The sequence below is a fragment of the Phyllostomus discolor genome, chromosome 10, assembly GCF_004126475.2.
Source record: "Phyllostomus discolor isolate MPI-MPIP mPhyDis1 chromosome 10, mPhyDis1.pri.v3, whole genome shotgun sequence".
Lineage (NCBI taxonomy): Eukaryota > Metazoa > Chordata > Mammalia > Chiroptera > Phyllostomidae > Phyllostomus > Phyllostomus discolor.
In genome coordinates, this window is record NC_040912.2 from 89,567,963 (window position 1) to 89,592,837 (window position 24,875).

Consider the following 24,875-nt stretch of genomic DNA (forward strand, 5'->3'; position numbering starts at 1 on the left):
GGGGGGGGACACGACAGTGTCTGTGAGCAGGAGGCGGAAACCTGTGTACTTCCTGTAATGACACGAGCCCAGAAAGGAAACTTCGGTTTGTGTAACGAGATTGTACGGATCGTGTCGGCCCATGGAGAGCCGCTGCCAGTGCTCCCATCCCCTGTCCTGCTGAACTGAGCGGCTTCTCTCCACTCCGCACTCGCCCGGGGGTTTGACCTAAACCCTGTTTCTCTGTGGCCGTGGTGCCTGGGGGTTCTGTGGTCTGTCTGTCGGGGCTTCAGGGCCCTCTCTGCCCAGCAGCCAAGCGCGGCCCAGCGCACTGCAGTCGGCCACAGTTCTGCCGTGACCGTCCGTCCTCAGGACACCGGGGCAGACGACAAGACGGGGACTCGGCTGGCTGCAGCACCACCCGCACGCCCACAGGCTGCGGGTCCCACACCAGTCGGGGCTCACACCTGGGCGGCGTGTTTGGTCCCCAGCCGGGCGCATCCCGAAGGCACCGGGTCAGTGTTTCTCTCTGTCCCTTTCTCTCTTCCTCCCTCTCTCCCCCTCTTCTCTGTCAAAGGTCCGTTAACACGTCCTCAGGAAAGGATTTTAAAAGGAAAAAAAAAAAAGAAATGGGAACTGAATGGTGTTAAACCACGAACTGCCATTACAGGAGAGAGAAAGGTGGGAGGAAGCCGACCCAGGTGGGAGCCGCGGTAAAGACAGGGTGGCATCAGGGGGGCACCCTCAGAGCCCCTGCTGGCCCCTCAAGTGCAGGCTGGGGCGCAGCGGTCATGCAGAGGGCTTGCCATGCATCCCGCGGGCACTCGGAGCCGTCAGGGGGTTCACCCGTGCAGGGAGGCAGCCACCTATGCGTTTAGGGAGAGCTCTCTGCTGGCTTTGTCACAACACAGGGGTTCATGTGGCCTCCGGGCAGGAGAAGACAGTGGCCTGAGCGCGGGGACACCGGGCAGAGGTGTGGCAGTGAGGCCTGGCCTCGGAGGCTGACTGGGTGCCCAGGGGTGACTCCCGTGTTTCTTCTTTAAATTCATTTATTTTTAGAGAGAGGGGAAGGGAGGGAGAGAGGGAGAGAAACATCAGTGTGTGGTTGCCTCTCGCACGCCCCCCCACTGGGGACCTGGCCCGAAACCCAGGCGCGTGCCCTGACTGGGAATCGAACTGGTGACCTTTGGTTCATGGGCCGGCACTCAATCCACTGAACCACACCAGCCAGGGTGACTCCCATGTTTCTGGCTCGAGTAGCAAACTGGGAACAGCTCCAGTGAGGAGTGCACTGCAGGCACAGTTAATTTGGGGGGGAAAATGACATGCACTTTTGGTCATAGAGTTTAAGGAAACCGCTTGTAGGTCAAGGCTAGGCGGTCCAGTAAGAAATGCAGATCTTAAATCTTAAAGCCACAGTAGAGCTCTAACTCTGTGCATACATTTGGGGACTGTTGACTTCTGATCAGTCCTTGAGATCATGACAGCAGATGAAATGGCTCAGGAAAAGTAAGAAAAGCATTGCAAGTCTGGACAGTCCCCAGAGTCTCCCTCCGGTGGCCACTTCCGTGTACTACACTGTTCATTAAATGTTTTTAATTTCAGCCTGCACGTTCCGGGTGTAATGAATTTGTTCTGCAGCCTCCGGATGCAGCAGAGTTTTATTTTTGCTGAATCAGACAGCTCTCCCCACCGGCCCTGCACTCGCCGGGATGTGAGGGAGTCAGGCATGGGGGGGGGGGCATCCCCCCTGACCCCACGGGAGAGTTCCGTGGGGTCAGTCACACAGAAACCCTTGGGGTTCACCCAAGACAGAAACCTGAGTGAAAGAGCGTGAGGCCCACACGTTTCCCTTGCACCCCCAGTTACCCATTTCCCCGCCTCTGGTTGTGAATTTTTCACCTCGAACCCCAGCATACTCTGGGTGGCTAGCGTAAATTAGGCATAACCAATCGCCCCACGGGAAAAAGTTTGAGGAAATACCAGGATCCAATGTGACGACCCGGAAGAGCTTTACCAGAAAACTTAGACCTGGCCCCCCAGGTATCCAGGTGCACGCAACCGTTGCAAGCATTCAAAATGGAATAAAATTGCCCCCTAGGCATCCCCGTGGTTAAATGCACCATGGGCAGATTCCACACCCAAGTGAGTGTCCACCACTAACTGGGAACCCCCAGTTTCTTCTCCTCCCCCGGCGGCCAGCTGCCCGCCGGCCGCCAGCGATGCAGGAAGGGTCCTCTGGGGTTTCTTCTTTGCCCCCGGGGCCTCCGTCCCCTTTCCTGCCCAGGTACATTGGTGGCTCCCCCCCCCCCCCCACACACACACACACGTGTGTGACAGTCCCTCTCGGGGCTGGAGCCGGGGGAAAGGCTTTCTGGGGAGGATCAAACCCGCGTGTTGACCCGTGGCCCTTGGTTTCGAGTCCGCCGGCCCCATGAGGAGCTGGGGGCCGAACAGAGCGGCGCCCCCTTTCCAGAGAGCACGACGTGGCTTCACGAAGGGAGTGACTTTCCTCTCCCGTGTCAGGAGGCTCAAACCTGCGTGCCCGCTGGGCCCTCTGGGGTTCATTGCTGTAAAGCGCGCCCTGCCGCCGTAGTAAACAGCGAAGACTCGATGCACCGCTCAGGGGAGACTCGAGTTTCTGATCTCCCGGCCACGGACAACGTCCAGAGTGACTGGTCCCCCCGGCTGGTATTTACGGTGGAACGCGCTGGCCTCTTGGAGCAGCGGCCGTGGGCGCTTCTCAGCGTGGGGGCAGCGGCTGAGTGCAGGAACTTGGAGAATCTGAGAGTCCGTGGAGAACCCTGGCGCCGGACCGCACCGGCAGCCCCGCGCCCTGCTACACCCCCAAGGCTGGCAGCGACCCCACGCGCCTGCCCCACGGCAGCCCAGGGCCAGCCGCCTCTCCACCTCTGCTGGTTCCTGGTCTCCCCTGTGACGGGGAAGGGGGGCAGAGGGGCCTGACCTCAGGGTGGGGCCTGCGCCCCCCTCTCAGGGCTCCGCAGTCAGCTCTCCCGGCCATCCGCCTTTGTCCCGATGCAGCTGTTTGCAGCATCCGGGCCTCTTTCCGAGCCGCTGAGCCGCTCCTCCTCTGGCCGGACGTACGTCTGAGGGCTGCTCCACGGAGCCGTGTACCGCGTTGCTGGGCTCAAGGGCGATTCTCATCCGTGTGCCCTGAACGGAATTCTTTGTTCGGGCCAGGAAGGAGATGGAGAGGCAGGGCGCGAGGAGTTGAAAGGTGGGGAGCAGAGGAGTGACGGAAGGAGAGACGGGGCGTGAGGGCAGGTGTGGGGGCCGGTCTGAGAGGAGCCGGTGGCTGGGGGAGTCAGGAGGGCCAGGAGGGCGCTCGGCCCAGCCTTCGCACCCCTTGGAAAGCTCGCCTGCATGTCAGGTGGGTGCAGGAGAGGCCCCAGGGTTGACGACTGGCTCCTCCCCTGGCGGAGGGAAGGGCCCGGTGTCCCGCCCTCACTCCCACTGGCCAGGCCCTTGAGCGGCGACTGCATGGGACACTAGACCCGTGGGTGCGGAGGTGATGAGCAGCACAGGGGGAGCGGGTGTTCGGGGCTCAGCCCTCCACTGAGTGAGTGCATTCCCAGCACCGTCCGTCTGCTGTGGTGCTCCCTGTGAGGGAGTTTCCGTTGTTGTTTCGTCGAACAAACGAGGGAAGGGCGATTTAGGAAAATTCCCCGGGGGTGGGGTGATGGGCCAGAGTGTCTGATTCCACGGCCGGCACATGGCTCACCGCACCGTGGCCCCACCGAGTGGCGGGCAGGCCGGAGCACCCTGCAAGGCACCTGCCGCCATCCCCACGCCCGCCCAGCAGCACATCACATCCCCGTGGTCCCCACCCCAGCCAGCGTGGCCGTCACAGAGAGGACTCCGGCGTGGCTGGTGATCAGTTGCTCCTGTGAGTATACAAGTCAGTGAGTGAGCGCGGGCCGGTGGAAAGCGAACTGCAGGCCCGGGAGCTTCAGGAATCAGAGCACGTTGAGTGTCGGTGTAACCAAGAGTCTGTCGTCTGGCTGTTTGTCCAGCTGTCCGGGGAGAACGGGAGGAGAAACAGCAGGGAGGCTAGCTTGTAGAACTACCCCGTCCTCACGCTGCGTCCAGGGAAGTCCGCAGAGAAGATCCAAGATGCGTGAACTAATACGTGTCTGCACGCGTGCACTTTAGAAACACGGGCATTAATTCACAAAGCGAAAGGTGTGCAGGCGGATTGTCACTGAGCTGGGTTTGGGACGACTGGGGAGGGAGGAAGGGGGACCTGTGTTCCGCTGTAGCCCTTCTAACACCACGTGACCCGGAGAACTAAGTCAGACCTTAAAGGCGGGCTCAGAATGAGGGGGGCTGCCCATCAGAAAATACCCCCCAGAAATTTTGAAGTCAGAACCCCACACCGAGTAACCGCCAGCGAGGCAGAAGTAACCGAGTGGCTGCAGAAGAACTCGGGCGAAGAGATGGTGCTGCCTTTTCTACCGACGCCTCACCGAGGTGGCCGGAGGGGGGCACCACCCGGTTCCTTTTGCCCTGACCCCGCCCAGGACACAGCTGAGAAGCTTCTCACGTGCCCGAGTGGTTTCCCAACTCGGGGAGCCATCGGCACCCCCCCCAGCCACCTCGCCCACCCTTGGATGACATAGTCCCGCCCTTGGCCGGGTCTCCGGCTGCTTCCACCTGCCTCTGCGTTGTCACTGTGCACTGGCCCCTGCGGGCTGGGGCGTTCCTGTCAGCTCTTCTGCTTCCTGTGTTCCCCCTCCATTCCCGCACTCACCCCTGCTGCCTGTCCATGCTGTCCCCCACCTCCCCACCCCCTGCTGTCGTGCGAGTCCCTGACAGACAAGAGCCTCCTAGCCCCCCCCCCCCCCCCGCCAGCGTTCTCGCCCAGTGTCACCTGCCCCTCTGCAGCACCGACCCTGATGGTCAGCCAGCACAGACTGCAGCCATTTCTGTAGCCTGCAGGTGAGGAGGCCGTGGGCCCTGCAGCCGTGGGGCACTGTTCACTGAGCCCGTGGGGGCTCCTCGGACCGAGGTCGGGGATCAGAGAGGGACGGCATGCTAGTGGGAGCCGCGTCCAGGTGGGACGTCCAGCGGCTTCCGGCTGACGCAGCATCAGCTCCCGCTCCCAGTCGCTGCCCCCTCAGTGCTCAGGTCTCTAGACAGGGGACTCTGTCCCCGGAGAACCTCGCGTACGGAGTGGAATTGAGTATAACTGAGAGAGGCAGCTGCTCACTGACCCACGGATGCAATGATTGATTGAGTGTGCACTTTGCTCTGGGGTCAAAGGTTATGGAGAATAAATAAAGGGTTCCCGCCCAGCTTCCAGGGAGCTTCCAGTCCGCTGGGAGCATCATGAACGAACAACAGCAGTGCTGTGCGCTCCTGGCATCGTGAGGTCCGAGGAGCGCTGACTGGGGAAGGCACACGTGTGCCCTCGTTCCAACCCCAGGTCCTGGAGGCTGGGCCCCAGACTCACCGGAACAGGCCTTGCCCACCGCGGGTCACCAGGGCCCGTCCCCTGCTCGTTAAAGGCTGGACGCTCACGTCCCAATAAGCCCACTTCCCACAGGGTCAGCCCATGAGAAGCAGGATCCACCACTCGGATCACACGCTGTATGTGTCAGAACGTGTGGCCACAGCAGGCATTGGAAGGATGGGGCTTGGAAAGTGAAAGTGAACGGAATTCCTCCCTCGTCCCTGCCCCCCAGGGGAGGCGCCTCCACTCTGACACCCCGGTGAGCTCTGGGGGGGAGTCGTCACCCAGTGGTCAGGAAAGAACGCAGCGAGGTCACCCAGGTTCCCGGGACAGCCCCCAGGGACAGCGCCAAAGACAGCGCGTGACAGTCCAGCCGCCTCCGGAAGGACGGGGAACCACCGTCGGAGAACCTTCCCTGCGGGCAGGTCCACGCAGGACACCAGAGTGGTCGGGAGCCACTGGGTGAGCGCGCTGTCGGAGCGGGTGGGGCCGGCGTCTGCGGGACATTCTGCCAAACCAGGATAAACTGGCCGGTGGAGCCGTCCTCCCGCTCTCTGGGGACATCTCCGTCTGGGCACCAGCGCCGGACCCCAGTGAATACCGACACCCTGGATTTTTTTCTGCCTGCCTCTATCGGGAATCACGTCCGACGGCGCCCCCTTGTGTTAACACAGCGCCGCCGCCTCAGGAAGGATTAGCTTGCTAGATCAGACGGGGACCTGGCAACGTCCGTGACATTCCTGCCCGGGATTCGGTCTAAAGAGACGGGACTGCCCCAAGTCCAGCGGGGTGTGGCTGGGGCCGGGGACCCTGGCGGGCACTGGGTGATTGAAGGTTCTCCCCCAGTCAGGGTTAGCAGAGCCCTGCTGGCCCCATGGACGTGCCTTCACTGCCTCCCAGAGCCCTGGCCGCGGAGAGGGTTGCACCCCGGAGCCCGATTCTGGTCTCATTTCCGGACCCTCGGCGTCGGCCCGCTGGTGGAGGAGGGCCTGAACCGCCCAGACGGTGCATCCAGCCAGGTCTTGAGCCAGAACGAGGACTCAGACCCCAGAGGGTAGCAGTTTAAAGAGCAAAATTAAGATTCATTCTTTCCAGGTATTATTCTAACCAATGTCAAATAGTATTCTTCTTCCCAAGAAAAAACCAGTGTATTTTTCTCCGACTGAAGGCTGTGATGTTGCCATTCCGAAAAATCGATAGCTGGATGGTGTGCAGGGACTTTGGGGACAACTTACACCACAGACGCCATCACCACACGGTCCGCGCCTGAGTGCAAACATCTACAAAGATGGTTTGCACTGACTCCCTGGTGACCTACTGCCCCTCACTCGTCTGGGTACCGCTGTGTTCCATGTCTTTGTCTCGAAGAACAGCCGCAAACAGCATTAATTAAATAAGAGGTTATTTTAATATCTCATAACATAGCAATAGTCTAAATGTAATTTAAAATTACAGCTTAAGCATAGCAGCTCCGACACAAAGCTAATTTTATTTAAGAACAGAGGTTGAACTGAATATTGCGTCTGTGCATAATTTCCATAAAAGAGGAAGAAATCTAGTACATAAACACTTACAGACTGAATTCAGGGAATACGTTGTGTTCTTGGAAGGAAAGATACAGCGAAATTCAGTTTAAAAACAAACCTATTTTGGGCGTTACAAGAAGGTTTTCCCCAGACAGTCTGCTGATCTCGCAGGCTTTTCATTCAGCAGGTCGGGCAGTGTCCCCTCCAGCGGACAGAAGGGAATCCCGAGAAGCTGCATGAGACAGAGATTTCTACAGCCCCAGGTGGGCAGGAGCAAGGAAGTCATCCCGGGCACTGGCTGACTGGCTGGCGCAGGGTCACTCAGCAGCCTGTGCTGGGCAGGCGAGTGCTCACTGGTTGGCCTGCGCCTTCCTTTCCTGGGAGAAACCTGCTTGAGGTTCGGTTTGCTGACACAGGGCTTAGCATGAGCAGCTCCATCTTGGCCTGAACCGGTGACTGTAATACAGGTTTAGCAGTAAAGTTAGAGGCTTCAGTAAACATTTTAAAGCACGCTCATGTATTTCAGTCTTTAGCTGTGATAATAAATGTATTCAGAAATGTGTATACACGAAAGGGTTTTCTGCCCTGGCTGGTGTGGCCCTGTTGGTTGTTGGAGTGCCGTCCTGTACACGGAAAGGTCACAGGTTCGGTTCCCCGTCAGGACACAGGCTGGGGCTGCAGATTCGGTCTCCTGTCAGGGCATGTTTGGGAGGAAACCTGTCGATCAGTGTTTCTCTCTGTTTCTTTCTGTCTCCCTTTCTCTCTCTCTGGGATCAGTGGAGATGCATGTATATATGTAAATAAATGAGGAATGTCTCCCCTGGTGATGAAGGTGAGCGTGAGAATGCGCTCTTGGTCTTACACTCAGTTCTCAGTCCGTCTGTCCTGGTGGACCGTGCATCATCCAGTGTGGTGGTTTTATTTTGTCCTGTGAGCTGCTTTTCCCCAGGAGACACTGATCCTTCCAGGCAATCATCGGGGAGAGGGGGCGGGTGCATCCTGTCTTCTCTTTGAGCTCAGGGTCCACCAGGTAGGCTTAGCTCAGCACTCCCCACCCCTCCGCACAGGGCAGCGTGTCACCTGGAGTTCCCGGGGGGGCGGGGGGGAGAAGCACTCCCCAGCTGTGTTCCCCCTGCACCCCACTGCCGTGCACTGTGGAAGGGTCACCCCCAGGCAAAGGCGGATGACGAGCAAGGGCAGAACACCAGACACCCGGTTCTCATTCTGACCCTCTAGGCTCAGCTCGGATGCAGAATGGGGTCCTGCACCCCTCAGAGCTGCCAGCACACACGCACAAGTTCCACACAGTGCCCCCAGGGGCTGCTCCCCGCTTTCTCCCCTGTGGGCCTCTGCTCCCCGCACCCCCCCCCCCCAGACAACTCCGGGCAGGAGCAGTGGCTCCTGATCCCTGGTAAAATAATTCCTGTGCACACACACACACACACACACACAGATCGCTGGGGGGGGGGGGGGGGGGGGCGGGGGAGGGCTCCGGGGCGTCGTGGTTCAGCAGGATGGAAGGAGCAGGGAGTTGCCCGTGGAGACGTGGACAGTCAAACCCGCGCTGCGGTCACGGTCCACCTCACGGCCCGAGCAAGGCGTCACCGCCCGCGTATCTGCTCTCCCCACAGGGAACTACTGGAACGCCGCCTCCTTCCCCAACCCGTCCTCCTACCTGCACTTCTCCACCTTCCAAGGGGAGACCAGCGCCGACATCTCCTTCTACTTCAAGACGCTGATCCCGCGGGGGGTGTTCCTGGAAAACCTGGGCAACACTGACTTCATCAAACTCGAGCTCAAATGTGAGTACGAGCCCTGGGCTGACTCGGGAGCAGCCGCCCCGTCACCCCCTCCCTGCAGGCTGCCGGGGCCCCGACAGCACGGTGTCGCTGGGGTCCCGCGTCGGGCTCCCTGGCTCAGCAACAGCGCTGACGGGCGAGTCCGCCGTGTTAGGAAGGACCCAGGCCCCCAGCCTTGGACGGATCTCGGGGCGCAGGCACACGGGGAGATTCCCAGTCAGTGATTTGCAAGGAACAGACAGAAAATTAACTGCCCTGAGGATATGCAAGAAGAATGGATATTTTCATTAAAAAAAAATGATAGAGAATGAAAAGGAAGGAAAGATGGAAGGAGGGGAGGGAGGGAGAGACAAGGGGTGAATCGCCCTAACAAAACTGGAGAAGGATGGATACTTAAGTCTTCTTGTGTGTATTTTCCGAGGAGACGGGGTTAGGAGCAGATGGAGAGCCGTGCGACGTGATCAGGAAAAGGCGCGAGAGAGTGGGGTGGGGCGGGCTCACACGGGGCATCAGGAATAATGTAACGTAAGGTCTGCATGAGCTCGTGAAGCCGCGTGGACGGTAGCAGTGAGTGAGGTGGTGGAACCAGCCTCCGAGGCTCTCGGGGAGCAACCCCCTCCCACACCCCCTCAGAGTTCAGGGTTCAGTCCGTGCAGCCCTCGTCCTACGGGGCCATGTCCTCAGCGGGCATAAGGCAGCCGCAGAGGTTTACGGTCCGCAGACTTCCGAGTTTGGTGAATCTTCATAAAGGCTGACTCCGCTGGCCGTTGGGAAGGAGACGGAGTCAGCAAGGGCACAGATGCAGCCTGGAGGGGACCCAGCGGTGCCCCGGGTTTTCCCACAGAGTCTCGGGGCCCGTGGCCGACAGCACACAGTCTCCCTCTCCTGGCCCCCGCCCTGCACCCAAGGGCTCCCGCCACTCGGTCTGGGGGTATGGGCCTGGTGGTCCCACACCCATCTCCTGGGGGTGTCTGGTGCGACATTTTTCTTTCTGTAGTTTCAGTTACACATCACGGTGTTTAAAGGAAGGAGTCTCGGAAAACGTCTTTCTGCTGAGGTCCTGTGGCCTTCTCCTGTGAGACGGTGTCTGGGGGGCTGCGGGAAGCAGGCAGACTTTGGAGAAAGCGTGTGCGGAGTGAACCCTAACCCTTGGGCAAACCGCTTCCTCCCTCGGAATCCCAGTTTCCTGTCTGTAACTCAGGGATGGGATGTTTCGGGGGGCGGGGGGTGTTAGGAGGACAGACTATAGATGCTCATGAAGCAGTGGTACTTCCTCATCTTCCCAAGGATGCTCGGTATCGGTCTAATCTGGGTCAGATCTGAGTGAGAGGGGGACGGAAGGTATTCTAGCCCTGGAGTTAAGAAATGAATAGCCCCGGCCAGATGGCTCAGCACGTCAGAGCATCATCCCATCCACCAAAAGGTTGCGGGTTTGATTCCCAGTCAGGGCACATATCTAGGTTGCAGGTTTGAGCCCTGGTCAGGGCATGTACAGAAGGCAACCAGTTAGTGTGTCTGTGTGTGTGTGTGTGTGTGTGTGTGTATGTGTGTCTCTCTCTTACCCCTCCCTCCCCCCTCCTCACCCCTCAATAAACATATTTTAAAATAAATAAGTAAATACATAAAATCCTCTCTTTTCATAAATTATGGATTGGAGTTATTGAAAAGGGGGTTTTACTCCCCACAGTTAAAAGGACTTGAATCAAACTGTTTTCTGACTTACGCCTTAGTCGGACTGTGTTCCAGAAATATCTCATGGCAAAAAAGAGAGCTAACTCCATGTCTGAATCTGAGTCCCAAGTTTCTACAGAGTCACTCGGACCCACCTGTCCACAGAGTGGACAAGAAGCTGGTGGCCGAATGTTACTGTCCACAGGCCCCACGCAGGCAGTAGTGGAATTGGGGCACAGTGTCCCACAGGAGGGCACGTGGCTGAATGAGGGTTAGGGTGCCATAGAAGAGACGCGCCAACAGGGGCGGGGACCTCCCCTGCCCTCTTGGTCCTGAGGTGCGGACAGGGCCCTGGGGAGCCTGGGCTGCAGTGCCGACGGTTAGGCAAGCTGTGGTCAGAGGAGCGAGTGATCGATGACAGTGACCGTGGGATTTTTATTTTTGTTTAATAATTTAAAAGAGATGTTAGGGGACAGAGGGGGAAGTTTTTGAAGGGGATGCTCATGGACTAGGAAACACTGAGGAAGAGCAACCAGAAACTGCTGAGAAACGTGAGCACAGGCTTGCACGTTGGCCCAGTTTGCACTTCCTCCGACACCAGGGTGACTCAGAAAACATTTGCATTTCACAGGCGTGTCTCCCCAAAATGTGGAGGCAGCAGCCTGATGTCCTCCAATTCCGGAGACGCGGGATTAAGGAGCAGCTTTCATTCCGCGAGACGCAGCCTCCTGTCACGTCTGTGCCGGAGGAAGACACGAAGAAACATTCTGCAGCACACAGAACCCGAGGCATCGGGGCGAATAAACTAACAGCAGTGCGTCTGCCGCTGTTTCAGAGCCGGAGCAGCTTTCGATATTGAAGAGCCTCACTCGTGTCTAGTTTTACTCCTCCACTGGCCTGTTTTGACTTTGGGTTGCTACTTAGGATGCTTTATCTCTTTTATGTATGCTGAGTTGTTATTAATACACATCAGGTGTTAGCACCCAGATTTTTCCTTTTCACTTCTCCAAACCAACTCATTTCATCAACAGAGACTCAGGAAGGACTTTAATGTTTCTATTACTCTGCAAGTCAGACTGTGAGTTCAGTCTGTAGCAAAGCTTTGGGATCTGCAGAATGACTTGGACTTGGTCATCACAATACACAAGGGAAAAGATTGCACCTTCAAGAAAAAAAGTTAAAACTAGAATAGCAACACTGTTGTGATTTTAAAAACTTTTAATAAATTTCTCCAGCTTTTGACCTAAACTTTTCAAATTCAGTTATGGGCAAAAAAGTTTAGAGATATCAGTTAAAGGTGAAATGGGTGCTGTATTATAGGGGTTGACTATATTAGCTGTGTGCCTTTTATCAAATATTAAAAGGCATACAAATAATTGGTGAATAATACAGTTACACCGACTGTACCCAGATTTCTTGCCGATCTTCTAAAGGGACAGTTGTTTGAGTCAATGGCATAGGGACCCTAGAGTGACAAGGAGTCGGTCCTCTGATACGAAAACTTGCCCGTTACCTTAGATGCTACTGATCCGCCCGTGTGCGCTGATTTGGACATTTTTAGAAGCAGTCAGGAGCTCCTCATACGCCGGCCACACGAGTCGCCTGTCTCTGAGAGCTGTGGTTCTGAGTTTCTTCCTCCACACTCCAGAGGCGTCTTTAGAAGACCATCCCTCGACTGAAACCCTGCACACACAAAAAAAAACCTTTGTCACCTGAGGACATGTTGTTATTGATTTTTAGAGAGAGAGAGAGAGAGGGGGCGGGACCTCGATGTGAGAGAGAAACAGCGATCATTGATTGCCTCCCGCACACACACCCTGACCAGGCGTCAGACCCACGGCTCAGGCACCTGCCCTGACCGCTTGGGCTCGAACCCACAACCCTTCGGGGCGCAGGACCACGCTCCAGCCAGAGGAGCCACCCAGCCAGGGCACGGAAGAGGTTTTTTTACTACACCTTGATGTATAAAGCATGTATAAGGCAGAAGTCTCCCGTTTTCCCAAACCCAACAACATGTCTACAAGGCAGCGAACGCAGCGCACTACTGCCTGGGAGATCACCGGCATCCTCACTGGAGGGTTTGGAGACACCGTGTGTTGTGCGTCATCACCGAGGAGAAAGGCTGAACGTTTGAAGTTGTTCTTTGTTTTCTCATGTTCTCTGATTGTAACGTTTTATACGTTATTGGTTGTGGGTGGCAGGCCACAGACCCGTTCCCTTCAAAAAGACGGCCCGTTAAAGTGTCAGAAAGACCAGCCCCTGGAATCGGCCCGCCGGCGGCCCGCTGGACCACAGCGGCTGTTCCCCGAGGGAAGGGGCGAGCAGAGGGGCCTGGGGTCGTGGGTCCGATCCACCGCCGAGGTGGGAGGCCTGACGGCATTCCTCAGCAATAAACACGCGAGCTCATGGGAGTGGCAGCAGCACGGGTGCAGAGTCACAATCAGGTTGGAGACCCGCACTTGGCACTCCGGCAGCTAACGGGTCTCTGCAGGCTCTGAGTTCTTACGGAGACAAGTGCGCGAGGAGGAGGAACCCGTGTCATCATTCCTCAGTGGACGTTCTGATGCCGGAGAACTGATTCAACTAAGCATGACGCTGGGGACCCATTAATTCAAACCTGGTTTTGGAAGAAAAGAAGAAGAGAGACAATAAATCAGAGAGCGAAGCTTCATGTGAACGTAGGGAGGGAGGGACCGGGGAAGATGGCTTGAAACAGCCCAGGACCAGCGCTGGCGCGGAGGCCCCGGGGCGGCCGCGGCACAGCCGTGCGGGGCTCCTGCCGGGCACCACACAGACGCGGCAGGAAAACTGTGCGACGGAACATGGGCCAACTGGGTGTCAGTCGGGGACCTTGGGGAAACAGTTTTCAGGAAATTAATTCAGGGAGTTCTCTCCTTAAACATGTGTTTTTCTCAAGTTACAAGACAGTCTCCGACAGCAGTGAAGATGGAAACTTCAGGAGACCAGGAGAAACACGAACCTAGTGCAGGACTTGGGTCGTAACGGAGGTACATTCTCCTTAAATACTTCATGGGAGAAGACTTGTTTCTGTGTCTAGAACATTCGCGTTTCTTTTCATTTTACTATTCTCGTTCAGGTGCTTCTCCGTTTCCCAAAGCACTGTGTTATAGCGGGCTGTTCAGAACTTGGTGTGTTTGTCTACAGACGTAACATTGCGAATGGAACTCGTGTACCACCGTTAGCCACAGGAGCTTGTTTGCTTTTTGGCTTTTTATTTTACTTTTATCGATTTGAGAGGGAGAGAGAGATAGACATCGATGTATTGTTTCATTTACTTATGCATTCATTGGTTGTCTCTTACATGTGCCCTGACTGGGGATCGAACCTGCAACCTTGCTGTATCAGGATGATGTTTCAACCAACCGAGCTACCCGGCCAGGGCCCATTTGCTTGCGTTTTAAGTGTGGCTGAAAGTAGAGCTGCACGTGTCACCTTGCGGTCCGGGTTCCAGACCCCGGGGTCCAGTCCATGTGGAATAGAAATGGGGAGGACCTAAGTAAGGACTCCCTCCCAGGTCTCTGACCGAGGAGCTCGTCTTTGACAGCCAGCGAAGCTTCGGTTTGCCTCAGCGATGTTCAGTGCTCGGTGCCGCCTCCCTTCCCGTTGGGAGAGCAGGTGGGAGCGTTACTGAAGGAGGCTGGGACATCCACAGGGGCACGAACCAACCTGAAGGCTCCCAGACGCCCCAGCCCCTCCTCTTTGTGCTAAAACTTTACAGTTCCCTGAATCACAGGGTTCCACCGATTCATTGACTATAATAGCACAGCCTGTGTGTATTTTGACTCTGGCAACCAGTGTTCTGCTACAGAGCTGGATATTGGAACCAGAATAAGGCCATGGCAGTACAGTTCATCCCTTCAAAGTCCCAGTGGTCTGATGGAGATCCTGCGGTTGATTTTTAAGCACAAAAATAAATTTAAAATGTGATGAGGTCATGAGAGATTTAGGAATAAGCAGTTGTTCTTATTTGGGAATAAGCGAAGCCGCGTGACTGCGGCTCTGGCCCAGGAAATCCTTCCACGCAGGGATTTGAGGTCAAGGCTCCTTCTGTGTGGGAGAGTCCCCCTCCTCCTAGAGCCTTTCCCAGTCTAGCTGGCAGGCGGAGGAAGGGAGGGTCCCCGTCCCACTGGTGGTAACTGGTCACCTGGCTCCACCCAGATGCCTGGGACAGAGCCACACAGCTCTGGGTGCATGGCCACTTGCATGGGTAACTGCGGCAAGGAGGCAAACACTTCTCAGGAGAAGTTAGCAGTCCCTGCCGCAGATACCGTGGCAACTGAGAGTAGTAGCCTCTCCCCCTCGCCTGGAGACCTCAAGGCCGGTTTCCAGAAGGTGCAGCGTGTGAGTTGCCTTGAAGGCAAGGAGGTGAGAGGGAGGTTTTTTCCAGAGAGTGAGCAGCAGGAGCCCCGGCGAGAAGAGGAGGCAGGCCGTGGAGCACTCGAGGAACTGGAGGGCACAGCTAAAGCCCGGGGCCAGTCCAAGACGGCTTTCGTTAGAGCGGAGAGCCCCGCACCTGTCTGTGCTGAGAGTTGGACAGAAGGGAGCTCACCGGATGCACAGCCTCCTGGGCGGGCGGTGACTCGTCGTACTTGCCTCTGTGCACAGTGTCCCAGTGGTCACGTTGGGTTTACTGCATCTCCGACGGCGACTCCTCTGATGGGGACGACGGGACGCCAAGCGCCTCCTCCTGGAGAGCGGCCGGCCCTCGGGGTTCTGTGGGGCCTTCCCGGGAGGTGCTGCCAGGACCTCGAACCATAGACACGGCGTCTCCCTGTCGAGTGTGATTAGGACACCGAGTCCCGCTCCCCTCACATCCCGAGTCCCGGAGACAGGAGCTCAAACTCCGAACGGGCTGGCCCTTCGGACCTGTGAGGTTTTACTGCGAGAGACAGCATGCCCTTGGCTTCAGCCATTTTCAATGGGAGAAGGTTTGCATCCTGTTCAGAATGATCCTGTGGTGAAGTCTGACTGCTCTCTCTTTTCTTCATCTCCCCAGGTGTCTTAAAACCAGGGAGGGAGGAGGGGAGGGAGGGAGGAAGGGAAGAAGAAAGGAAGGAAGGAAGGTTTCGATCTGGTTTTCAGTTCCCTCTCATTCTGTCTTTAAATGAAATCCCCTTTTTTGCATTTTGATTCGCCCCCCTGATTAAACACTTGGTAAAATTACAGAGCACAGTTGCTTAAAATGTTGCCAGCCTTTGCAAAATAAGTGAAAATTATCAGTTTTCCTAAAAGTATACAAATATTGCTTATTTGGAATGATTTAAAAACCCAGAGAAGCAAGAAGAATAAACAAAAAAACCCATCTATAATCCCACATTCTGATACGCTGAGTACTGTTCTTTTGGTGTGCACTTTGACCAGCATTTTCTATGACCTTACGTGTGGTTTTCTGCCCACGTGAAACCACGTGGCACTCACTGTTTCCGCCCTGCTTGTCTCATGTGACGGCACTTTAGAAACACAGTTTCATGTCGATTTTTTAAAACTACACAACAGTGATTTTCTCTTCAACCGAGGGCAGAGGATAATAGATCAGAATCTCCAAGAGAGCATTGCAGTTTAGAAAATGATAATTACATATTCATAAAAGACAACAGAAAAGCTGTGTTTTGTTGTACGACCTACAGACTATAAGGTACCGAAGAGAAACGCATTAACCGGGAGGATGTTCACCTGAGAGATTCAGGGGTGGGCTCTGTGCCCCGTCATCCTGCCGCATCTGGGCCCCGGCACCTGGAGACGACTGTTGGGTTATTACGTCAACAGCTGCGAACTTTCATTTAAAAAGATTGGGGAGCATCCATCTCCACGGCCAAGAGCTCTGTGTAACCAACCGCCCCTCCTCGTGGGGCTCACCTGTGAGCAGACAGGTTTTCCCTCCACCCTCCACCCTTCCCGCCCCGCGTCTGCAGCCCGCCCTGCCCCGCGGGAGCCAAGCTCACGCCCTGAGGCCACTGCTGCGGCGGCTGTGTAAGGCTGGTCCGCACCCCACAGCCTCAGGCTTGGGCTCGGGCCCCCTGGGTGAAACGGAAGACCTCCTCCGGGGCGGCTGCGCGGGCCGTGCCCAGCAGGACGGGCCCCTGAGGGTGAGCCTGCTCCCGGGCCAGCCCAGGCGCTCGCCTGGCAGAGGGCGTGCCCCGCCAGCCCAAGGCGGAGGCGGGCCAGGAGCTGAGCCCTGCTCCCGGAGGAGGCGTTCCAGGGGGAAGCCGCGTCCCCTCACTTAGTTCGTGAGACAAGCAAACGTGGCTGTTCGAACTTTGTACAGACTGCCCCCCACCCCGAAAAAGAAGGGTTCGAAGGTGTTTGATGTGTGCAGTCTCCAGGGAGGCAAAGTATTTACGCAGCGTAATCAGGAAAGTTGTATTTTCAGTGATTGTCACCAGAAATAAGGGGAAAGGAAGAGTACTTTATAATGAATCATTACTTTTATGAAACGTTATCCATTTCTGTAGGGGACATTGTGATTTTCTCTCTTTTCTCAGAGGTGGAAATTTTTGACTTCAGGGTCTGTTAACTCTTCTCCAGTGTTAATAGAGTATTTCTCCTGGGACACTTCAGCCCCTGGAATCCGAGATCCCGTATTTTTTCAGCCTAAGATTCGTTGTTTCTAGCATTCTTCCCAAATGGAAGATAACGAACAAAGTTAGCTGATCATAGCTGCAGAAAATCTACTGAGATCACTTGGATTAGCTGTGCCTCTCTGGCAGAGACCCCAAGGAGGAGGGGACGTTCTCACCTGAAGAAGGCGTGTCGTGGAGCAGGAGGTTCCCCTGCCCTCTGCCTCGCCCCCCTGCCTCCCACCGAAAACCTCTGTGGGAGGAGTTTCCCGGCTCTGCCGCCCTCCGCCCCAGACTGCAGGTGCGCTCCCTGAGGTGCCTCCGGGGTTGCAGGGGGAACTGAGTGACTCCCTTTCTCTGTCCTGCGCCCACCACGTGCAGACTGTGTGGTCCTCACTGGGCACTTGGTGTTTTATTTTAAATCAGGAAGCGCTTGTCTGAAGTCCCGCCAAGGCGGCACTGAGAGCGTGTGCCAGGCAGGAGGCCGCTTGCTGCAGAACAGGGACGGGCAGTGCCCGCCGTGCGGCCCGCAGCCCGCAGCTCACAGCCGGCGGGAACCCGGCCGCACAGCCAGGATGTGACGTCTCCTGCTCTGTGTGTCTGTCTGTCTGCCGAGAGCCGCCGTCAGCTCTCACCGGCTGGCGCGCTCCTTGCACAGCCCTGTCCTTTCCTCCCAAGACCTTGTCCTTGTCTTTCCCCGGGGGTGGTGCCCCCACCAGCACAGCCGGCCAGCACCCGGCCATTTCCAGGTTGTATCTCACTGATGTACGGGTGTGGCGTCTCCTTACAAGCCTTCCCGTGGCCCCCATGGGCACCCACCAGCCTGTTTCCCAGGTCAGGCTGCTTCAGTATCCGCTTCCGCTGCCTCCCTTGGACCCCACACCCCATGTCCACTCTCCTTGAACTCTCAAGGCCAAGCTGTCCCTGACATCTCCTGAAGTCTGGAACCACCCCAGCCTCCTCCGAAGCCCGTTCCTCCCCTGGGCGCCCCTCACAGACAGTCAGACTGCGGTCAGGAGGGGAGCTGGTCTGACGCCCACCCCTCTTTAATCACCCCCCTCCCTGGGCAGCAACGCTCGGCATCCGATTGCACAATTCCTCCGAAGCCGCCTCTGCGGCTCCTTTTACCATGAACGCCATGTCCCGCAGTCACCACCTGGGACTTCCATCTGTGCTTTGGAACTGGGTGCTCCCTGCCCGGTGCACGAGTCCCCGCCGGCCCCACACGGGAGGGTGTCTTAAACCCCGAGGGCTCGTGTCTCCCTGAGGTTGGGGGCTGTTTCAAGCCACACATCCTTTTGGAAAGACTTTTCTGTCTTTTTCCTTTTTAAATCATACGGGTCCATTAATATTCAAGAAGCCACTCTCAAAGGCCGGGAAAAGCACAGAGAGAACTAAAATCAGACAGGTGCTGGGTTTTGGAGACAGCTCCCTGTGTTTCACGGCCGGTGGGGGGTCCCTCGGCTCCCTCTTCCCTGCGGGCGTCTTTGTGGGCGGGGTTATTTGTTAACCTCAACAGAAAGCTTAACGGCCGAAACGCATGCAGAGCAGCACTTCCCACGCTCGAGAGGTGATCAAGATACCAGAGGCTTTAGCATGAGCTCACAACACTCAGAACACTCTTTCGGAAGCTCCCGGCACTTCCTCGAGGAGTTTCCAGGAGCCTCCCGATGAATTCTCTCCGCCCGTGTTCATTTCCAGATGTGTCTAGCGCCGAGGCGTTAGGTGTGAGTGTGCATGTTTGGATCCCAAAACCTCCTGTGTTCACTATACTAAATGGACACTGCCCTAAAGGAAACCCAGGTTGTTCTTACTTCCTGCAGGACGTGAGAGGCAGCCCCGTGCGGTTGGCAAAGGGGCTCCTCTGTGCAGAGTTACAGGTGACGTCAGCACCTCCCAGACTCGGTTTCCCCGCCCGGGCGGTGCAGCCGGGCCTGGAGGCCGGACTGCGTTCTGGGGGGCCCCCCAGTCTCCCCGTCACCGGCTTCAGGCACATCCTTCCAACCCCAAGTGGTTCCTTCTGTGTTTGCACGGAATTGCACCGCCTGCACACCTGGTCCGCAGCCCTCATTAGACCACACACACTCCGGCCCTTCTTGCAAGTCTGGGGGGCCCCCCGACACCACCCTCCATTTAGGTGACCCGCCAGAAGGACCCACAGGACCTGCCAAAGGCTGCGGTGCTCCCCCCTCCCGGTTACGGTTACGGTTGCGGCAGGGAGAGGACACAGGTGAGACTCAGACTGGAGGAGGCGGGCTCGGAGGGCAGGAGCCAGGCCACATCCCCGACGCCGGCCGTCCAGGACAGAGCCCCCCCCCCCCCCCGTGGAGTCACAGCGGTGGTGCGACAGCATGCAGTGTGGGCGGCTCCACGGCCCCCGGATTCCGCATCTTCATTCCAGCCCCGCTACAGAGGCGCGGCGACTGTCCACTGGCTGACCCCCGTTCCCAGTCCCTCCAGAGCTTGACCGGAGTGACCGGGACCTTCACCCCACCCCACGGTGTTGGGCCGTCGGGGGTGGTCAGCCCCGCCCTGAGCAAGTCCCACGGCAGACCCCGACGTCACCCAGGGCTCCCCAGCAAAGACGCTCCTATCAGACCTGACATTTCGAGGATTTGGCTGTCACCTCCTCAAAGCCAAGGGCAACGTCCAGACCTCTCTCTGGAAGAGGTGACACTCTCTCCTACACAGTTTGAACATCTTTCTCCTGATGAGAAGGAAGGAAAAACCTCCTCGAACCTTCTTGCTAGAGGGAAACTTTTATCCATCCTGGTGTGTCTTAGGTAGGAGTCCGGGGTCAGGGCCCCGCCCCAGGGTCCCACCCGGCTCACAGAATCGGAGTCTCGGTGACAGCAGCCCTGACATGTGGCATCTGAAGTGTGTCCCTTTAGCACTTTCTCGTGTGGCCAGAATTTGGGAAATTAAGGTCCAAGGTCTTTGTTGCTAAGATCTGAGTAATTGGGGTCCAGGCAAGGTCCTTGTCCCTAGGAGCAGAGTGGTGAAAACGGCGTGAGATGCAGAGAGGAGAGAAAATTCTGCTTCTGGCTCCACTGCCAAGTTTATCCAGGACACACTCTTGTTTTTCAAGTGTCGTGTATCCGGGAACAACACCGGGCACAGTGTGTCTGAAGCAGACGCAGCTGATGTATCAAGTTCCTCAATTCAGAAAACGTACAGAGGGGGCAGAAGTAGGTTCACGGTCAGGACTGAGCAAAACACCGTGTTGATTCCTGTGTTACTTAGTAATTACTGCATTGTTTCCCATGTGAACAACTGCAAACCCACCTCTGCCCCACCCTGCACATTGTTACTTTGTGTTCTCAGGCTAGATATTTGTGGGCTGCAAGATAGCAGCGTTCCTCATATATGCTGGTGCACTAAACTAGGGGCTACCTCAGGAAACTGGGTGGGCTTCTGGTTTTTGGAGAATCCGTTACAGTTGTATGGCCTCCTTGGCCAGAGTGCTCGTTTTCCCTCTTTCATCCACCCACTCGCTCATTCACAAACTGCTTGGCGCCTTCACCGGGGCAGCCGCTGTTCCCGGTCCCGGTCCTGCGAATAGAGCAACAATGAACAAACCAGGGAAGGCTTCCGCTTCAGCGAGGCCAGGAACACATTGGTGTGTGCTGTGCCAGACGGCGATTTAGGAAATCAGGGGAAGGGGGGAGAGCAGCCGGGGGAGGGGTTTCCTCTGTACCGTAGAACGCTTAGGGGAGGGGTCTCTGTGGTGGGTGAGGCCTTGGGAGCAGGGAGGGGAAGGGGACGCTGTGGCGTCCGCTGGTCGAGGGAGCAGCGCGTGCCCCGGCCCTGCTGAGGCGGGGACAGCCTCCCAAGGTGGTGGCCAAGAAAGCTGTGTGCGGGCAGTGGGGTCAAGGGGGGACTGAGGGAGGGGCAGACCCAGACGCAGAGTGCCAGCAGCGCTGAAAAGGGCTCTGGCAGCAAAGGGAGCAGAGCGGTGAGATGCCAGGTCACAGAGGGGTGTCCTGGTGGGGGGTGGGGGGACTATCAGGGTCAGGGGCGTACGAAAGTCATGGGTGCTGTCGAAGAGAGCGGGAGAGAGCCGGAGGGTGTCAGGGACTAGACAGGAGGGTGGGACACCCAGAGTCCCGGCCGGGCCCTGGCCTCGGACAGGAGCAAAGAGGTTCTCCGACCTTCTTCCTCCTTCTCCTCATTCCTCTGACGCCCGCGGTGACCTCGTCTTCAGCCCCCTGCCCCGCCTCGTCCTGGAGCCTTCCCGTGCCGCATACACTGTTCTTCCTCCTCGTGGGCACTTCGCCCGCCCCTCACGGAAAAGGGAAACAGACCAAGTATTCACAGCGTTCCTCACTGCACAGGGAGGCCACAGCACCTCTCTGCCTGTTACCAATTTTGTTGCGTGGTTAAACGAGATTTTGCACAGAGCCTCGCTTTGGAAGTTATCAGTCCTTGACCTTCGTCTTAGAACGGGAGGAACGAAGCATTGTCGGAACCGCCACAGTGTAGCCGGTGCGCATACCTCTCTCTCCTTGTCTGTTCGCTTCACCTGTTCTCCACTGAATGACCAGATTCTTCTCTGCTGCTTCCAGCTGACACTTGAGTCCTGGTGTCTAAATGTTACCTCGCCTGCCGGGAGAACTCGGAGCCCCACAGTCCACACTCCGGTCAGTTGTTACATGTGTCACTTGATACATTAAGCGCCCAGTGATTTGTTTGAGGAAACTGGAGTCAGAACGAGGGCGGACAGCGCCACCTGCTGGAATGAACGGGAGGGAGGTGGGAACGCCAGGAGCTGTCCGTGGTTCCGTCCAGGTCCCTGCTTCGTCACCTCGGGGCACACACAGGTGGCCGCTGCGTCCCCACTTCCTCCTGCAGCCAGCAGGCCACACGCATGCACGCACACACGGTGCTTTGCTCTTTCAGGGTCTGTTTTCTCCTGACAGTGACTCGCTGTCCAGAACTACCATTAAGACGAGCTGCATTTAGTTTTATTGTTTCTCTTAGAACTTTTTGGAAACTGGGTCATAGAGTGGTGGCATTTGAAGGGACCACAGAGATCCTCCACCTCAGTGTTTTCCAAACCGTTTGGCCACAGAAACCAGAAAGCTACAGATGTGGCCCCCGTGTCGGGCGCAATAGACAGAAGCCCCCAAAAGGTGGAAGGGCAGAGACTGGAACCCCAGTGTACTCACTGCTGACTGTCCCCCGTGTCAGTTACGATGCCTTTAGATGCTATAAGAAGGGCCTCACCGATAGCGTGTATCTCTCGGAAGAAGTCTCGAGGTGGCCGCAGGAATAACTCGGGCCGAACAGAGTCATGGAGGAGCCAGGTTCGTCCCATTGCCCCCCTGGTCTCCTCCGAGTCTGGTGCTCACAAGGCAGATTGAGCAACACAGGAACGTAACTTCCACTCGAGAGCAAGGGGAAGAAGAGAGGCCGACTGTTGCTTCCCTGATGAGCCAAGATATCTGTCCCCAAAGGCCTCCTGAAGAGCCTCTCCCGTGTCTTATCAGCCAGCAGGGACCCATATGTCCCGTCCTAACAAGGTTGGGAATGGGGAGTCGCCATGTTTGACTTAGACAAGTCCAAGTCCACCCGCTGGGCCTGGTAGGGCCGTCCTGACGCGATGCTGAAGGTTCTGCGGACGCGCACAGACCCCTGGGCAGCACTGGGCCCGCCCACGGAGGGAAGGCGGGGAGTGCACACCCGTCCAAGGACGCACGCAGAGCTGGCAGCGAGGAAGCTGGTGCGTCCTCCGACACGGAGGGCAGGCCCGTTTTCTGGCCGGGACCCTGAAGCTCGGTCTCTGTCCCCGGGGCAGATGGTGAGCGGGCTTGCTAGCCCCCCCTTAAAAAGACTGCAGTTTCCTGGGTTCAGAACTGTGGGCTGTGTCACAGCCTTCACACGCCCCCAGGGAACTCGGGAGACAAGGGAACCCGTGTGGGCATCAAGTGCCTGTTACCTGCTGCACTGTGAATAACACAGTCCTTTGTCTGTGGCCCACGAGTCCCGTCCTCGGCCGGCATCCCTCCGTGCACCGGGGGCAGGCCGGCGGGTGTCTCCGCCGGAGGAGGAACCTCAGATGCCCCCTTGTTCCCGACACCAGCGTTCGCTGCGGCGGCGCTCTCTCTGTGACTCGCTGCACGAGGCACAGCCGAGTCTCAGACACTTTCCTCCGGCAACAAGAACGTTCTCCGTCTGTCTGTGAGAAAGTCCTTGTCACGGGGGGAACGGAGCAGACACGCACGTTATGGACGGAAGGCCACTGGCGTCACTGGCCCGGTGCCTTCGACGCTGCCTCCCCTTCCTTCGCTCCCTGACTCTCCCTCTAATTATCTCCTTGGAAAGGTCAGTGCCTCCCACCCGGACGACCAGCCGGGGGCATCAGCCGAGAGCTGAGTGCACTTCAGATACTGTCAGAGCGCACGTGCCGCGTGCCAGGGAGACGGGGTTTTCCCCAAAGGTGGTCCTTAGTGGTGTCAGGGATGCTCAGGTTGAATGACAAATGACCGAGGGAAAGGGACCCGCTCCTTCGCCCCCACCCTGGCCTCACCGCCCCTTCCCCCCGGCAGCGCAGAGTGGAGACCAAAGCCATGAGCGCTGTACCAGCACAGCCCTGACGGGGTGGGGGGGTTCCCGGGAGGGTCGTGCTCTCACAGGAGCTGACAGGACGAAGCTGCGGCTGCAGCAGGGTCTGGGAGACTGTCCTTCCCAGGAAGGAGGCGTTGATGTTAAGAAGCCCCGTCATCTAGAGGAAGAAACGGGGCCCACGTGACCAGCGGAGAGGAAACCAGGGCTGTCTCGGGACTGGAGTTCGTCGTAGCAGCAGCAGGAGAGGAGGGGAGGGGAGGGGACTAGAGCAGCAGGCATCCCCCCGAGTCACACCTGGGGGCTACACTCAATTCACCCCTGAATTCTGTTTCCCTGACGGCTGCTGATCCCTTTAAAATGAAACAGTCTCCTCCACTTAGCGCAGGCACCCTTGTTCTCTGGCCGTTCCGACAACTTCCATTTCACAAGGCGTCTGCGGAAATACAGCCGTGGGTTCTACTACGAAAACATAGCGGATCCAGTCTTCGGACCGGGGACACCTTTTCCCTGTCGACGAAACCAGAAATTCGGGGGAGGATCATTCAGCATGTGAGTCATAGGATCGTCAGCCTGTGTCCCAGTCGCCCCTCCATACACACCCGGATGGAGGTCACTGGGCCCCGCCCTGATCCAGGGGGCTGTTTCACCAGAATGAGTGTGGAAGTGCCATAGGCATTAAAATTAAAGCTCTCTTTCTAGTGACATAAAGGATCGGAACTCCTGGATACAACTGTTGGTTAAATTGAGCCCCGTGTCTAATACCCCTGTAGCCCATCACAGTCCCTGCGGCTCTGGGAGGGGCCTGACCCAGGGGCAGGGAACGGTGGGGGCCCTGGGGGAGTCCAGCCCACCACCACCACCGTTGTTAAATTACAAGTTTTACTGCTTGTGACATCATGGGACCGGTCCAGAGAAGCTGAATTTCCCATGAGCCCGGGGGAAAAAGTCTGACGGCTCAGAGATTAGGCGGAGGTTTCCTGGTAGATACAGCGGCTGAATCTCTCATAAGCAAAGTCGGAAAGTCGCCTGGGGGGCCCCCTCCCGAGCATCTGCCGGAAAGAGGCACCGACGGAGGGGCTGCGGGCCTGTGCTGCTGCCGCTGCCGCGTGAGGCTGCCTCTCCTGCCGCTGCAAGAAAAATGGGCGTTTAAAAACCGTGTTTATAATAAACAAATGGGACCTTATCAAAACTAAAAGCGTCTGAACAGCTAAAGAAAACAGTATCAAAATTAAAAGAGAACCAACTCTATGGGAAAACATAATTGCCAATGATACCTCAGACA

General features: G+C 57.1%; 1 protein-coding gene across 1 annotated transcript in view; it reads left to right on the forward strand.

Annotated features, from left to right (window-relative positions):
• Positions 1 to 24,875, forward strand: part of CNTNAP2 (contactin associated protein 2) — a 1,722,722-nt gene that overhangs the window by 1,427,456 nt on the left and 270,391 nt on the right. The window contains exon 16 of the mRNA XM_028525626.2: positions 8,610 to 8,780. Within this exon, the coding sequence (XP_028381427.1) occupies positions 8,610 to 8,780 (171 nt within the window). The remainder of the gene's footprint in view (positions 1 to 8,609; positions 8,781 to 24,875) is intronic.